The sequence below is a fragment of the Acanthochromis polyacanthus genome, chromosome 13 (genome assembly GCF_021347895.1).
Source record: "Acanthochromis polyacanthus isolate Apoly-LR-REF ecotype Palm Island chromosome 13, KAUST_Apoly_ChrSc, whole genome shotgun sequence".
NCBI classification, from domain to species: domain Eukaryota; kingdom Metazoa; phylum Chordata; class Actinopteri; family Pomacentridae; genus Acanthochromis; species Acanthochromis polyacanthus.
The window spans coordinates 19,141,424-19,159,596 of record NC_067125.1 but is presented as its reverse complement, the minus strand read 5'-3'; the positions used below and the strand labels follow the sequence as shown (position 1 = coordinate 19,159,596).

At 39.7% G+C, this 18,173-nt stretch overlaps 1 protein-coding gene and 1 long non-coding RNA gene across 2 annotated transcripts in view; one reads left to right on the top strand and one right to left on the bottom strand.

Annotated features, from left to right (window-relative positions):
• Positions 1–12,140, bottom strand: part of ngef (neuronal guanine nucleotide exchange factor) — a 49,332-nt gene extending 37,192 nt beyond the window's left edge. Inside the window, exons 1-4 of the mRNA XM_022220908.2 lie at positions 11,912–12,140; positions 8,534–8,636; positions 1,479–1,820; positions 961–1,025 (exon numbers count right to left, since the gene is read on the bottom strand). Coding sequence (XP_022076600.1) covers positions 961–1,025; positions 1,479–1,820; positions 8,534–8,636; positions 11,912–12,125 — 724 coding nt within the window. The 5' untranslated portion in view covers positions 12,126–12,140. The remainder of the gene's footprint in view (positions 1–960; positions 1,026–1,478; positions 1,821–8,533; positions 8,637–11,911) is intronic.
• LOC127536914 (uncharacterized) lies at positions 948–1,221 on the top strand. The gene is made up of 2 exons (XR_007946127.1): positions 948–1,050; positions 1,186–1,221. It is a non-coding gene; the product is annotated as an uncharacterized LOC127536914 (long non-coding RNA).
• Positions 12,141–18,173: the final 6,033 nt, after the last annotated feature.

Below are 18,173 nucleotides of genomic sequence, written 5' to 3'. Positions count from 1 at the left end.
AGAACAAGGTCTTTTTTATTACAGATTTCATCCGTTGGAAATGATACATCAACTGAGTAGCCTTGGTGGAGTACTGCACTCTCTGAGTGCTGCACAGTGAAATGTGAATTGAAAACATAGTTTCTGCATTTACTGTGCAAGTATTTATCAGTAATACAGTTAAAATGAGAAGAAATGTGAATATTTACTTTGCAAGTCGATTTTGGTGTGCGCCCCTAAATTTTCTGCTTGCACTCCTAAAATTTTAAGTTAGGGGCCACTGTGCTCCAAGGAAAAAAGTTAGTCTGGAGCCCTGCTTCAACTATCTGCCATGATGTAGTCAGTGTGGAGGTGGGAGAACCACACAGATATTGTGTCTTTTACTAAGTTTCAGGTGGGATGAAAGTTTGCTGATACAGAAAGTGACTTTGAAAATCAAGGGCCTGTTGCATAATCTTCCTCAGTCATATACTGCAGATTGCTTTGGTGGGCGTAGAACTGGACTGAGAATTACATAAGAGAGCAGGAGAGGCACACAGAAAATGCACAGGTTGGAGAGAGATAGAAACTGTACATATATTTGTAAATGACTGACAATAGTGTTGCACTTCTTACTCAGCTCCGAGTCTTCCTATTCTTATGTTAAGCTACTGAATTGTTTTCCCTCAGGTAAGGTGCCATCGAGTGAATTGCTCTATACTAAGTTGTCTGTCAACACAGTCAGATTCATGATGACCAAGTCAGACCTGCAATCACTGACATGGCTGTACTGAAGCCTTATCAAGTGAATTTTGGCTAAAAAAAAACTGCTTTTAAGAAATCTTTTTGCATGTGTTGCATATGTGACTATCTGCATCGTACCAATGCTCAGTCTTAGTCATAATATATTCAGAAATAAAAGATGATTTACTTGCAACAGCTGTGGAGGTGGTAAAAGTGGGTGGAATATTATGCTCTATTCTCACACTTCGACAAGCTCACCAATGTTTTTGACGATTTTCAGGCTGTGGCCAATTGTCTGGAAGCATTCTCCATTGCTCAGCAACCTGGAAAGAAAACAAGGACATACAGGTTTGGAATGAAATATATTTATATATATTACACTTTATTATGCATTGCTCATTACATTATTTCAAATTTTTAAATTCATATGAATACAGATAAATAAGATGAATTCTCTACAATCTTCTCCATTAAATCCAACAGAGTGAACTCACAGACTGGGACTACTCTTTGAATTATTCAATGGAAATATAAAATAATCCATTTGAGCCTGTTCACCATCACTCTGTGGTTATTCTGATCTTTCCATCACCTACTGATAATGCGCAAGGTAATTTTTGTTTTGCACAACAAGCTGAAACACTGAAACCATTATTCTTTTTTTTTGGTCTGTTTTGTGCTTTTATATCTACTATTAACCATTTTGAGTACCCCACAGTTTAAGATTTTATATTATTGCTTCACTCATCTCCAATTCAAATGTAATTTAGTCTGACCTGATGTTGTCGTTATCCTGGTCTGGTCCATCAGAACTGGGCTGTTGTGAGTTCATGGTTCTCCCTCTGATCTCCTTTACAGTGCAAGCTGCAGCTGTTTGCTCCGAAAGCTTTGTTATCTCTTTGCTATGAATGCTGTGAGTGCGGTAAGTGATCATGTCAGCTCTAAAATCTCCGTGCTGGCTGTTGAAAGCAGCAGATATGTCCACACTCCTCCCTCCTCCCACTCCTCCTCTTCTTCTATCCACAGCATCAGTGTTGTACAGAGCATGTCTGCTGCTGGCCTCACCATTGCTTGGCAACACAGCTCTGGAATGATGGAGCTGTGGCGAGCGCTGAGGGCTACATTTAACAACAACAACAAATCACCTTAGAAACACACATACAGCAGCTATCTTCAACATTATCTGAAATTCTTCAAATATTTACCATGTTTAAGTGTCTAATCATCCACCACTGGCAAATATCAGTTAAAAGTTTTGGCACACTTGCTTATTTAAAATGCTATCTGTGTAGGACATTACTAATGACAACAAAACTATGAAATAAGACAATAAAATTATGTAGTGAGGGAAAAAATGTGTCAAGAACCCTAAATATTTTTTTTAATATTTCATGTTTCTCAAAGCAACCATAGTTTGCTTTCGTAACACCTCTGCACACTATTCCCACATATGCTGAGCACTTATTGGCTGCTTTCCTTCACTCTGCAGCAGTGCTAGCACCAGATATTTTCGGTAAAGGTGGCCAAACATGGCAACTAAAAACCATCAGCATGTCCTGTTATTCAGCATTGACTTTATATGTTTTAATATTCTATAAAACATCAGGCCCTAAATTATTTTTGTTTTTATTTTTAACAAGGTTATAATTACAAATATGACACTTGAAAACAAAATGTGACAATAAACTGAGGAATTCAGCTTCGATTGTGAGGAGTATTTGTTTTTCCACATGACAACATACACAACACTTAACTGAAGGGTGGTTAACTGAAGAGAGAAGCTGAAACCTGAGATGGACTGAGTTCCCTTTCAAGAACAAGTCAAGAACTAATTTTAGCAGGAGGTAGCCAAAGCCACTGTGAAGTGCATGTAGACAGGAATGATTGCTGTAGTCAGCGATAAAATGGATACCTTAGCTTCGCTATTACAGCTATCCAAATGTTATGTACTGCAATTGCTGGTTTAAAAGAAAGGACATAAAGACCCAGTTCATGCAACATTATGACAGTGTCTCTCTCTCCCCCTGTCCCCTCATCACTGCATTGTTTGTACGGATAGTGGCAATGCTGTGACTGTAACAGTTTCATTTGTTTATGCTTATTCATTTTCCCTAGGAATGTCCCAGTCAAGGTATTTTACCCCTTATTTGATCTGACTCATTTACAGAGATAATACTTCCTCCAATTTTAGGGACATGACATTGTGTATCCAGGATTTAAAAGAATATGATAGAAGGGATTTCTGCTGGAGAGGAACTGTTTTGCATGCAGTTGAAAAGTGAAGGCAATACCATTGGTCTAAATATTTTCTGCTGATATTCCAAAAACAGCTATGTCAGAGTTTATAAAAATTAAAGCTGTATTATTTCAAAAATTAACTTGAGGGATGACTTTAAAAACCTAAGTAATTTGGGACACAACCAGAACACATGCATTAGATCACATGAGGAGTGTAAGCATTTTTTTACTCTATGTATATACAGCACATATAATCCAGCTTAATTCTTCTCTTGTCACCTGATCTGTTCAGTAATCCCACTGTGTCTGTGTGCCTCATGTCTGCAACTTGCCAGCCTTGGCTCACCTCTCCTCAAATTGGTAGTTGAGTAGAGCTGGTTCCACTTTTTACCTCACAATGCAACCAGCCAGTCCCTGCAATGCTCTCCCTGCTGTCCTTTGTCTACCAGTCCAATGTCTCCTAGTCAGATTCAACCTCAGCCATGTCCACTCCACCAAAATTCCTCAACATTTCATATTAAATCCAGTTGAACTCATCTCTCTGTCTATTTTCTCATTGCCACTTTTTCAGATCCTAATGGAATGGTGAACAATGTTTGAAAAGATTTTCTCAACCTGTTTGTATTTGCCACTACCATTCGTTGTTTAGACTAATCATAAAAATCTTACCTATATATCGAAACTGCAAAACATCACATGAAATCAAATGATAGACATCAATAAGTGTTTCTTCTGTAGTTACATCTCCTGTTCTTCTCTGTTTTGTTAATCTTCTCTATTCCATCACTTTTATTGCCCACTATAGTAGGGAGGTTAAGTGGCTTTTGACTTCAAGCCATGATGCAAAGGTCACCTTTGGTATGGAAGTACCTTAGGGTCATACAAATAAATTTATCCTAAGACACAAGTGAGATCACGCTTGGGCAGCCATTTTTAAAATGGCCGCCGACCTTCCTTGAGAGGCCCATATCTTTGCTTCTGTTATAGCTATAATGGTAAACTTGGTGTCAAAATGTACATTTTTTGGGGTCAAGGAATCCAATAAAATAGTTTCCAAGACTTAAAAAAAGAATGATATTCTCCTCACCATGACAACTGAAGGTAAAATATGCAATTTATTTAAAAAAAAACACATACCAAAAAACACTGTTGATTCACAATTCAATAATTTAATAAATAACTTAACGTGTTGAATATGTGTAGTATGGATGCAAAGAAACTGAGCAGTAAGACAAGTTCATAACTGCAATCATGGAAAAAATTATGAGACCACCTTTGTTTTCTTCAATTTCTTGTTCATTTCAATGTCTGGACTGAAGATCTCCAAAACAGCCGTTCATTACACCAAGAAAAAACAAGTCCCACATGGTTCTACCAAACTGCTAGCTGGTCAGGAAATGTCTTTCTACCCACCAGATGACCGTCACTCATCCGTTCCTGTGTCAGGAATTGTCCTCAGACCTCCAGGGACCTTAAAAATGAGTGGACACTGTGGAGAAATGGGACTTGACTGTTGATGATTGGGCTAAGGTTCTCTTCAGGGATGAATCCAGTTTTCAGTTAATGCCCACTCCAGCCAACTTACTGGTTAGGAGGAAGCCTGGAGAAGCTACAAATCAGACTGTCTGCCCTAGAGTAAAACATGGAGGTGGATCAGTGATCATCTGGGGGTGTTTCAGTCTGGGTGGAACAGGGCGAATGAACCAGGTAATGTTTGGGTCTACTCTTGAAAACAGTCTTCTTTCATCAGCTGGAAAACTCTTTCCTGCCTCCAATGACTGGATTTTTCAACAAGACAATGCTCCTTACCACACGGCAAGGTCAGGATGGAGAACCAGAACATTGGAACCATGCCTTGGCTGCTCAATCACCAGATCTAAATCCAACTGAAAACCTGTGGAAAATCATCAAATGCTAAATGGAGAACCTCAAGCCTAAAACAAAGAAAATTAGTTCAAATTTGTGCAACATGAATGGGCTGCTGTGACAGCAGAAAAATGCCAGAAGCTGGTGGAGAGCATGCCAAGACACATGGCTGCAGTCATCAGAAACAATGGTTATGAATCAGTACTAACTCCTTTGTGGATCATGGGACTAAAACAGACAGAAAAGAAAACATGGAATCCTAAAAGCTGTTTTTGGCAGAACAATATCATAGCTACTGATGGAAGAACTTCTTATCAAGAAAACCATGGAAAATGTCTGATATCAGCTCTGAAATTAAACTCTTATGAGCTATTTTTGTTATTATATTTTTTGAAACAAATGTTCTTTTAGTGGTACTAGGAATTAAAATGAACAAGAAATTGAAGAACAACAAGGGTGGTCAATAATTTTTTTCCATGACTGTATGTTCACAGTTTCGAAGTAGGCAATGCCATACCTACAATTTTCTAGTGATGAAGACTAATAGCTTAGCGTAAATACGTCACAAAGATGATTTTCTATTTAGGTGTCTGACCACTGTGGGAACATGAGCCATGACATCCACAGAGAGACATGCAAAGCAGCCTCTGCATGCAGCATTTGCAAGGTGCCTTACAGCCAGTCTTAAACTTGCACATGACAAGTTTTGGCAAGTCCTTTGAAATAGTGGCAGTTGTAGTGTAGACAGGAGTTGGTGGAGAGTCTGGGGAACTCTGCTGCCATCCCCATAGAGATGGCGAAATTGTTGCATGGTGTTTGACAAGTGCCTTGCCCCATACATGTCCACTCTAAAGAGAAACATGATTCGTGATGCCAAGGCCCTCCATTATTCTTAGCCATATTGTACCCCTATACAAATTTGTCTTACCTGAAAAGCTACTCGAAGGAGGTGCTGATGGAGTGCATCACTGCTTGGTGGCATGTGGTCAAAATCTTTTCCTTTGTGAAAGAACAGGGAGAGTTGTGCAGCATCCACAGTTGTGATGTTGTCCTCAGATACACCACAGAGCATCGGGACAAATCTCTGGAGCATGGGTGTCTGACCTGGACTACGGTAGCTGATTGTTTGTCTGAGGACTTTCATTGCATGCCAAGCCATAGAGGGGCTGTTGGGCGACTCTGTGAACAGTGGCAACATGCATGATTTTGATGGGTGAAGTAGCCTCTGTGATGCAACAGCATTTCTGCAGCTTTTGTGCCACATGACAGGATTTTGACTCATCAGCTGCACTACATCCTGACTTGCACCACTAATGTCTACTATAAACTCAGGTAGATCCCCAAATACCTTCAGCTCCTGGATGTTATCTACAGCTTTTTTTTTTTTTTTTAACATGATTGCCATCACTGTCATCTTCCTCCTGTCCCACCTGGAGAAGCCTGCAAGCACTGTGAGAATCATGTTCTTTGATTTCTCCAGTGCTTTTAATACGATTCAGCTGGTTCTCCTGAGGGAAGGGCTGGAGGTCACAGGGGTGGATCAGCACCTCTCGGGCTGGATAATGGACTACCTCACAGACAGACCACAGTTTGTGAGGACACGGTACTATGAGTCTGACATGGTGATCTGCAACACAGATCTTTTATTGCAGACTTCATGGACCACTCAGCCAGCTGTCATCTGCAGAAGTTCTCTGATGATTTTGTGATCATCGGTCTCATCTCAGATGATGATGATCGGGAGTACAGAGAACTGAACCAGGACTTTGTGGACTGGCGCTAGTGGAACTGCCTCCAGTTCAACTCAGGGAAGACCAGAGAACTGATGGTGGACTTCCATAGGCACAGTCACACACCCCCACCATCGGTGAACATCCAGGGCATGAACATGGAGAGAGTGGACTCATATAAGTACCTGGGTGTTCACCTGAACTGGTCAGACCACACTATAAGGGTCAAGAAGGGTCAAAGCAGACTCTGTCTACAGAGGAAACTGCTGCTTTTTAGGGTGCACGGGGGACTCCTGAAGACTTTTTATGACTCCGTGGTGGCATCAGCCATCTTTTATGGAGTAGTTTGCTGGGGCAACAGCATCACAGCTGCTGAAAAAAGGAAACTTGATCGGCTGATTAAGATGGCCTGCTCTGTCCTGGGGAGCCCCCTGGATCCAGAAAGGAGGATGTTATTCAAGCTAACATCCCTTCTGGACAGCATCTCCCACCCCATGCATGACACTCTGAAAGCTCTGGCCAGCTCCTGTAGTGACAGACTGATCACCCCAGGTGTGTGAAGGAGCGTTACCGCAGGTCCTTCCTTCAAGCTGGTATCAGACTTTATAACCAGCTCCCAACAGACCACACACACTGACTTAATGACAGTTAGCAAACTGTCATGTGCGACAGCTAAAGTGCGATTCATTTCTGTATATATATATAAAAATGAAGCTAACCAACTAGCTAGCACACGGTAGGCTATGTGCTTTCTTTAACAATAATGAAGCTAACCAGTTAGTAGCTAACTAGTTATAATGTAGCTAATTATTTACTAGCTGGCTAGTTATTAATAATCTAACCTTAAAAACATTTTTCTATTCAATGAAAGTCATACGAACCTCAAAGTGTTAACCTGTCACATTTGACATTCAACAACTGCAGCAGCTCCCTGGTGCATCTAGTCAGGAGGCCTATAGGCATATGCTGCTCCTGACTAGTTGAAATCTCATTATTTAGGACAAATGCAATGTACAGAAGTAGCTGCACTGATTAAATACAAAACTTTTTGAAGGAAAAGATAAGCCAATTCACTCTGATGACAATTTTTTATGCAAAACGTGCATATTTACCCTCAATTGTCATTGTAAAGGGAAGGCTGTTGGTATTTTAAACTTGAAACCTATTTTATTGGATTCCTTCTCCCCAAAAATGTGCACTTTGACACCAAATTTGTCGTTATACCAATAACAGAAGCAAAGATATGGGCTCTGGAATATTTTCGGCACATTGACGGCTATTTTTGAAAAAATGTGTTTATTTCCAATACAAAGCGCGATCTCACTTGTGTCTTAAGATAAATTTATTTGTATGACCCTGAGGTACTTCCATACAAAAGGAGACCTTTCCATCATGACTTGAAGTCAAAGGCCTATTTTTTGGGCTTAACCTACTAAGGTCTATATCTTAAAACATATTAATTACTGCTTTCCAGACTGTTTCAGGGTAATCTATGGCTATTGTCTAATTTAGCTGCTAGACATTAGCACAAATATTAGCCTAGCTTTTTTTAATGGGTCACACAGGGAACCTGCATTTTCTTCACCCAGTTTACTCTAATATTCTCCGTAGTTGATTAATTTGTTGTCATAAGAGATAGGGATAGACAAATGCTATTTTTAGTAAACACATTCACTTGTACCTGTTTTAAAGTAGTAAAGCAAATATTATATCACAGTGCTGGTTATTGAACCTCTAGGACTCTTCTTGAGCTGAACTCTTCTGATAAGAACTCAATACATGATGACTCTGCTGTTTCGTTTGCAAAGAAAAAACCCTCATAGAGACTTGACAGATTTGTGTGCTTATCACAGACATGATATGATATTTGAAAGTATTAAGTATGAATTATGAAAGTGGTGTGTGCAGTGTTTAAACTGCACTGTATGTGCTTGTTTGTTTTCTGGGTGTGTTTATGTTCAGTGATAGGGTTGGGCAATGAAGGCATGCAGACTTACCATCTAGCCCCTGGCAATAAAGGTGACTTGTGGGGTAAAGGAGCATTACAGGAGACTCCTGCAATGTTGGCTGGACTGTGGTCTAAACCAGACCTAGTAGAGCCTGGACAGAGGAAATTAAAGTGCAGTTAATATATCTGCATTTTCAGTCACTTATTGCAGATAGTGGCAAGATCTCTCTCAAACACACTCAAAGACACGCACGCATGTGCGTGCGTGTCTTTGAGTGTATTGTCAGCGTGCACACACACACACAAAAGTGACACGTGAGTACAGATAGCAAGCAATATATACATATGAACCCTGCTATTGTTTAAAAATAATAGGTAATGCACAGGCCTGCTGCTTGTGTGCAATGTAGCATTTTTAATCACTACATTGGCTGTATTTGATAACTCTGACACGCAACAGACACTTACGACCAATCAGATGATACTCTTTTTTTTATTTTTTATTTTGGGCTATGCATTATTTTAATGTAAAAGTCAACAACTAAATACAAGAATATCATATTTTCAGCTTTGTGGTTCTGCAACCATGTAAATCCCACTGTCAAAGTGGGGATTTGTCATGAGAATGCCATTTCCTGGGTATTTGCTGAATTTATTGATCCTGTCATTTTTGGGTGAACAGTCTACACAGTCATGGCCTTGTATCAAGGGCAACACACATAGCACGTACGACACATTATGTGACACACGTGATACAAACAGGAAGTAGTAACTAAACCTAGCTACAGTATTAAATGCTTGAGTCCTTTAATTTGTGACACTTAAAGTAAATTTGAAAGTGTAATACTTCCAAAGTGAGCTACCAACTAGTCAACAAACACTACATAGTGAGCCAAGACCATGAGCAAAGCTAATGCTATCAAATACCATTTCTGCTGACAGTTACGGTTGATGTTTTCACAATAAGGATGATGTTTAATAGACTTTGAGGCACCTACCTCAATGTCATACTTTAAAATATGTTTTTGAGAAGGTATATTAGTAAACCTTGACAGATTCTTGGACCCTTTATCCACCATAAGACCAATGGAGCTCTGAGGTTTTAGCATTGGGCAAGTCACAGCATCTACAGCAGCCACACTTGCTTTGGCACTAAATACAACTTCAGACAAAGAATATTGTTTTTTAACTACTCAAGTGCTTTTAAACCCACACTTCTAAGGGGCAAGCTGGAGCACACATGGGTGGACAACCATGCTTGGAATATAGACTGTCTCACCAACCACCCACAGTATGTGAGGTTACAGGGCTGGGTTTGCATGGTTGTCTGCAGTGCAGAAGCGTTACAGGGAACAATCCCGACTCCTTTCCTCTTTACCCTATCTCCTGGAGACTTCACATACAATTCAGGCAATGGTCATCTGCAGAAGTTCTCTGACATCTCTGCACTTGCCGGTCTTATCACAGATGGGAATGACTGGGACTGACTTTGTGGACTGGTGCCAGCAGAACTGTTTCGAGATCAATGCTGGGAAAACCAAAGAACTGGTGGTGGACTTCTTCAGGTTCAAACCCACTCAGCATATTCCAGTGAACATCCAGGGAATGGACACTGAGATGGTGGCATCTTATAAGTACCTGGGTGTTCACCTGAACAATAAACTGGACTGATGGGACAATATCAATGCACTACCTGACCTACAAATGAGTCTCCAAAGACTCAATTGTTGATATGTGCATTACAGTACCACAGCAGTGGTTACCCTGTGAACTATTCACCATTAATAATTATCCCTGACGCAGATGCAGGATCGATTAGGGTCTAATGGCAGTGACATTTTGGGTTTTCCTATATTTTAAAAAATGTATTAAAATTAATTTGACAAATTGTGTATTGCATTCTGTCCAACTCCAAAAAATGTAATAATTTGCATTGATAGTGCTCCCACATTGGCACACAAGACTGTTTACACACATTCCATACACTGTTTGTGGAAACCAAAAACCTTTTCAATCCTGCTGAATCACTAGTCATAACAGATTTAACACTTTCAATAATTGTATTACAGGACCAAAAACAATATAATGGCTGAAAATAAATCTCCAGAGCAGGACCATGCTGTGACAAAACAGAAAGCAAAGAGAAAATAGTCTGAGATGCTACAAAATGGTTTGTGGCTTTGATGGGAGGAGGTTGATTAATTGATTAAGATGGATCAAGACTTTATTCAGGGAGGTTCGTCATTTCATACATTGATAAAAGAAATTCATTTAGGTGCTGTGAGAAATCTATTGATGTAAAAGACAAAGAAAGTATACACTCATTATTTCTTTCAGTCAATGAAAAAGTGAAAAGTTGTAGTTGCATTTAACCCAGCAAGCAGAATTTCACACCACGCGAAGTAACCAAGAGATGTTTTCTATAAAGCAATTATCAGACATGGTCTAAAAGCAAATAAAATATGCTCATATTCCTGATGAAATTCAAAACACAAAGTTATCAGTGCCTATCAATCCAAGGCAGTTGCTAACTGGTAACAAGATAAGATACTCAGTGATCATAAAATTTCTTATCATTTTATCTGGACTCCGGTGTTCCAGACATATCACTAGTTTAAATTTCCTTCTTGTTTTCAGCAACAGAATTTTGTGGTGTTTTTGAACCTGGCTCCATGTTTTATGGCTTAATTTTACTTTTTTATCAGCAACTGTCTAGTTATGTATTAAGCAAACACTTTGAGGCCTGTCCCGGATGCTGGGCAAAGTCTAAGCTCAAATGCTTTATTGTTGCATATGATGGGGTTCAAAGAACATAGTGCTTTCCTCGAGACTAATTCTTAATTTACAGGATAAATGCTCGATACATTCACATTATTATTATTACACATTACTGTGTCCCATAAGTACAAAGCAGGTTACAATTAAAACTTCCACAAGAACAAATTTGCAATTTATTTCAATAATACCAACAGGATATTAAGTATATTGTTGCCATGTCTGGTCAGAGTTTGATCTGTGGAAAGGGCAGGTATTACTCAGCATTGTGTGCTGTTCAAATAGAACCAGTTTCTCAGGTTGTATTTGTCTAAATTTCTACAGAGGGATAGGACTACCAAGCCTTTTTGTGTCAATTGTCTATAAGACAACTATTTAGAACTGTAGCGTACAGTATCTACATTACTGCTTTACCAAAGTAGAGTCATAACTAAAATTCTGTCTCCTGCAGTATGATGCTTTTCAATAAAGGTTGTGTTAAATCATCATGTTAAATAAGTTCAAATAGATTTAAGTTAAGTTGTAACGTTAGGGCCAGAACAATTAACCTAAACTAAAATGAATCTAACATCAGCCCAGACACCCCAATTTCAAAGTACATTGGAAATACACTGTTAAAGTGCAAGCACAGCTGGGCCTGGTGTTTTCTTACTTTCAGACTGTTCAGATGAAACCAGCCTCTTCTTCCTCATTGACCGGTAAAAGCGGGAGTTCCTGCGGATAGGCTCTCTGCTGAAACCATTGTTGGACTCATCCTCATCATCGTCCTCCTCATGCCTCAGTTGAACGACAGCTGCAGGATGCTTGTCTTGGGCTTCCTGTGACTTCTGCCCCCACTTGCCCCTGAACAGAGCAGTCACAGACATGATGACAGATCCTTTTTTCTTTTTTAAAAAGGGAAGTCTGGAAAATTTCGGTTGACTTTGGAGAAATTGGAAGAAAGAAATTTGTCAAAATTAGCCATAATCCAGAAGCAAATCCATGGCTAAAATGAGAAATTCTGGTAAAAAGTAAATCCCAAGGACGAGTATCAAAAAAATTACAACTAAGAGATCAGAAAAGAAAATCTTAGGTCCACTATTCTTCCTATCAGTGGTTGTATTGCAGTGTTGCTAGTTACACGGTGTGTAGCCAGTGAAACCTGGAGAGTACCTGGCTTATTTCTGCCTAAGCTGTAATTATTGCATTTGTGACTCTCTCTCCTGCTCTTTGCCCCTCCTCTCTTAGGCTCCCTCCCTCTGTCCCTCTCTCTACACCCTGTTACGTGCTGACATTCCTGAACTCAACCTGGCCTTACCAGCTTGCCTGTCTCTCTCTGCTCTGTTCTCATTCTGTTGTGGAACCAGAAAAGCCACCCATTGACAGTCTGTTTCAGTTTTTTTGATTTTACGGTGTCTCAGATCCTTCCACAATTTTTTTAGATGCTCTGAGGCTTTCCTATTCAGGTTAAAGTTAAAGAACAAAAAAAAGAGAACAAATCAAAATATCACATGTATTTATCAGGCATTCTGTATATTATTTCCTTGTGTACAAAGTAATGTGTGTAATGTTCCTGGCCCAGTTGAGCCATGGCCTCATACAGTAGTCTTATCTTTAGTCAGCTGACGCGGAGGGTTTAAAGTTCACTTTCGCCTTTGTTCTACACAGCAATAACACAGCTTGTTCTGCCGTGGAACAGCATAAGAGGAAAATAAAGTAACAAAACAATACAATATTATGCAAAACTAAAAAATAAGTGTACAGTTACACAGTGGAATATATGTTTGTCTGAGGCTTAGGGTGACACAAAGAATGCAGTATTTGATTGATTGGATTACCCTCTTATATATGAACTGTTTAGATTAAAGGTGCTATATGCACTATGTGTATATAGAGCAGTTTGCTTTGCTTATATTACCACAAAACAGCCAAGGAACGCGACAGAGTTATGTGATGATCAGCGTACATTTGTCCTTCTGTTAGTCTGTCTGTACGCAATATTACTCAAAAACGGATTTGGGTGAAATTTTCCGGGAAGGTCAGAAACAGAGGCGTCACTAGGTTTTAAGGACAGGGGGGGCTTAGCCCCCAGGAGATGCACAGGATGTGAGCGAACTTTTAATTTTACAGCTAACAAAAACTGAGAAATTGCTTTTCCACATTAAGATTTAGATTTATTCAGAGATACTTTACTGTGTAAATGTTTTACACCACAGTGGCCGTGACTTTTGCTCACAACACAATAACTCAGACCTGCCAAGTTGTAACCAGACCTCAGAGTGAGATTTGGTTTGTGCAGGATGCTGATGGGGGGTCTGGGGGTCCTCCCCCAGAAAATTTTGAAAATTACTGATCTTATTTCCTGCATTCTGGTATATTTTATGAGTATTTTGTTAAAATCTTATTATAGAGGGATAATAAAAAAACAACAACATTGAGCTAAAAAAAAAAGGCCAAAAAAAAACTGCAACGGCAGGCAGTATTGAAAATAGTTCTTCATGTAAAATATGGATGAAAGTTCTGTGGCTGATGAGCACAACACATTTCCGCATTTTCCATAAATATCTGCTTAACTGAAATAACTCCAGCAACCACTTTGTAACATTTGTCTTGGAGGATTCTAATGCACAACAGCTTCAATTTGACCACATCAGCCAACTAAACAATAAAAAGTGCTTAAGCAAAAACAAAACATCTTTATAACTTGAATTACAATCACACACTAAACTCTAACTCTAACTCACAGGAGCAGGGTGACATGAACTAAAATCGGGACTAAACCAGGTTTGACTGGATATCACAGGAGCAGGGTATCAACGACTAAACCCAGGACTAAATGAATGAATAACTTATTAACGAGGCCCAAAAATAAATAATAAAGACTGTCAACTCAAAATAAATGGCATAATTGTAAACAGGAACAGGAAAAGAACAGGGAAAAATGAATTTTTGTGAGCCATGTTGTACTCCCTGATGGCTTTTTTTGAAGCCTTGATGATCTCTGGGGTGGGTTCCTATTTATTGCATGGCTCCAAACCAGCCATTTTAATAGTCATAATAGAGGAGAGTGTTCCCTCTAGAGCCACAGTGCTCCTGGTCTTAGTCTTCTTTAGTCCAACCAGTGAAAACAGAGTCATATTAGGTCCAAAACTAGCAAAATTATTTATTTATGTCGTATATTTGGCTTATATATATCTCTCTTGGCTATCTCCACTTTCCAATCATTACTCTAATAAATAAAAGCTCAAGTTAAATAAGTCTTATATGGTGCACCTGGACTGAAATGTTTCATATTTCATATTCATATCAAGTTCCATAAAAATCCAAGACTGTCTGCATCACAAATGACTCTCTCCTTTAAAATCCTTTAGACTCACCTTTCCAGTAGAGGTTTCTCCCCTCTCACTCTCTCTGCTCCTCTGCCCTGACTCCTACAGGTCAATAGGGGTGGTGGAGTGATTATTATTATTATTATTATTATTATTCACATAATCATACGTGAAAGAGCTCAGCTCCTGTTTCACTGTGTGTATCTGATGCTGGAGCTGATGCTCCAGAAGGAAGTCACCCCAAAGATAGTATATGGTAAAAAAAAAAAAAAAAAGAGTGCACACCCAACTCCATGAACAACCAGAACCTTCACAGTACATTTCAGACTAACTAGTTAGCTAAGTAGCAGTGTTCTTTTAGAGCTGAAATGTAACTTTTGACCGCAGAACAACAAAGGTAAGACGTGCACAGAGATACAGCAGTATCTCACGCTGCCTCCTGTACAGGGGGCTCTCTCCTACAGAGTGAACAAGCCAGGTTTTTATTTGTCAAACAGGGAGCATTTGGTTCATTAATTACATGGGACTTTCTGCTGTTAGCTGGGGGGCTGGAGCTAACTTATTGTTACTATCAGCAGTGATGAATACTTACTCGCCTGAAAACATTTCGCATATCCATTCTTGTTCACGTTCTTCTCCTAATGCTGCTCTCCTTCATTCTGTGTGCTCGTTCCCTATAAATACATGCTGGAGGTACCAGCAGTCTAGGTTGGAGGGAAAACGTGGACTGGATTTCAGTGATGTGGGCGTGCTCCATATGAACAAGTGGAATGGACTGGATAACGACGCACCGATTCAGACTCTCTACCTTCCACTATGAAGTGAAGAGAAACTAAGATTTATGATCGCATCTAAGTTAAAAATGACTGGTTATGTGATTATGTATTTAAACTCATATTCTGGTCACATTATATGGAACTTTTTGGCACTGTTTTGTAAAAAAAACCCAAAACAACTTTTTTAAAAAAATAAATGAACATTTATTTATATTATATTTATATTATATTATATTATATTTATATTATTTATATTAGCCCCCCTAAAATTATTTAGGGGGGCTTATGAATATTTTAGAGGGGCTGAAGCCCCCCTAAAATAGGCCTAGTGACGCCACTGGTCAGAAATGACACAAGGACCACCTCATTAGATTTTGGCAGTGATACAGCTTATTGTCTGGATCCGTGGACTGGTTAAAGATTTCTGTATCACTGCGAGATAGTGGCACGATGTCACTGTAACTATGACAAGAAGTGAACGCTATGCCAGCTGCCTGCTGATGATCACATGGTTACTGTCCTACTACAAATCGACCTCTAATAGTCGACAATTATCGAGACTTATCCGCCGAAAATCTTAAATCAACTGAGCAGCCTTGGAGGAGTACTGCACTCTCTGAGTGCTTTTCATGTTTATTTTTTGTTTAATCTTAAAGGAAAACACTGGCATTGTTGTATAGTTTGATTTTTGCATTTCCTTCATTGATCCATCTGTTTCTGCTGCTTATTTGGTCCTGTGCTTCAGTGGCAATAGGCCAAACAATGTAGAAAAGGGGACAACATCTAAATAGGAACCACTAGCAACTTCAGTATTTAGCAAGCATTACTCAAACAGGAGACAAAGTTACATTTATAAAGGATCCTCTTCTGCAGCAGACGAGTACATACACTGAAGTGTCCTAAAAGAAGACCTGTGATGTGAATATGCAGTTATGAACAGAAGTGTACATACTCTTGTAAAGACAATCAGTCTTAAGTTTTAAAGAAAAATGTTGCCTGGTCAGATGAGTATCTTATTTCTGTTGGAACATTTAAACGGTCAGAATTTGGCATAAACAACATGAAAGTATGAATTTATACTGCCCTATATCAACGGTTCAGGCTGATGGTGGTGGTGTAACGGTGTGGGGATATTTTCTTGGCAGACTGGTCCTCGTAGTGCCAACTAAGCATCATTTAAATGCCACAGCCTTCCTGAGTATTGTTGCTAACCATGTCCATCCCTTTACGACTACAGTGTACCCATCTTCTGATGGCTATTGAGGCAGTGGTGGCACAACAGTTAAGTCTCTGGACTACTGATGAGGATAGTAAAGTTTCATCACAGGATAAGGGTGACCTTCTGGTCAGTGGTTCAAACCACGATGCAGCCACTGCAAGGGCCTTAACCCTTCCTGCTTCAGGGGCGCACTATGGCTGAGCCTGCGCTCTGACCCCGATTGGGATAAGTGAAAAGCAACAATTCACAGTGCTGTAATGTATTTGTGACAAAAAAGGCTAATTAATTAATTAATTAATTTCTAGTGGGATAACATGCCATGTCAAAGATCTTAACCTATTTCTAGAACATGACAATGAGTTCACCGTACTCCAATGGCCTGCAAAGCCACCAGATATCAATCCATGAGAGCACCTTTGGAACGTGGAACGGGAGATTCACATCATGGATGTGCAGCCTGCAAATCTGCAGCAACCGTGTGATACTAACATGTCAATATGGACCAAAATCTCTGAGGAATGTTTCCACAACCTTGTTGAAAGTTGAAAAGAAAAATTAAAGCAGTTCTGAAGACAAAGGGGGGGCAACCTGGTGTGAGAAAAATGTATCTAATGAAGTGACCAGTTCAAATATATGGATGACAAATTAAAGGAAAAACTTCTACAGGAAGGGGAATAGGTGGCTTTGTTGTGGAAGGTGTCTTGCTGCCATGGTTTGGGTCCACATGTCTCCTTCAAGAGAAGGGTCGTTACAGACCAAAGTTGCTCTGATTAGTTCACCCTTATCCTGTGATGAAACTTTACTATCATAACACTGATCTTTTCCAGGATGACAATGAGGACTCACTAATTGATTTGATGAAAATGATGTAAATCAGCTATGGCCTTTCAAACATTACATCTAAACCCAGTTATTCACAGTTATTCAATGGGAAATTTTGAAATGATATCTTGTATTGCTGATTACCAAAATATTGTATATTATGTGTCTGTAATGGTCTATCCAGTATATGCTAAAACAGAATTATTAGGCCCGAGCCCCTGGTCGCCCAGGGCGAAGGGCCTATTGTTTATACAACACAGATAACGACTAGTCGAGCACGCAGCGCTCGACCATGGACAAGGGCCGACATGTCCACACACACGCACACACACACACACACACACACACACACACACACATGCACAGACTCACACACACATGCACAAACACAAAACACACACACACACTCTCACACACAAAAATGACTGGACTTTCACACACACAAACACCTCACAGACGCGTCTGGCTTGTCGAGACCTTTCCGAAAAGATATGTATAATACGTGGGCGAAATACGGGCAGAAAAAAAAATGGCATATTGTTTTTGCAAAAAATATTATTAGGCCCGAGCCCCTGGAAGCCCAGGGCGAAGGGCCGATTGTTTATGTAACACAGACAAGGACTAGTCGAGCGCAGCAGCTATTTGGGATTGAAATTTCAAAAATGCGGAGTCAGCGTTTTGCAGGACGTCGTACAAAATGTTCGTTTTGATCGCGCGCTTCTCCAAATGAGCTGAAATTTGGTGGACACCATCTACACAAGTAGACCATTAAAAGTTATCCAAATCCTA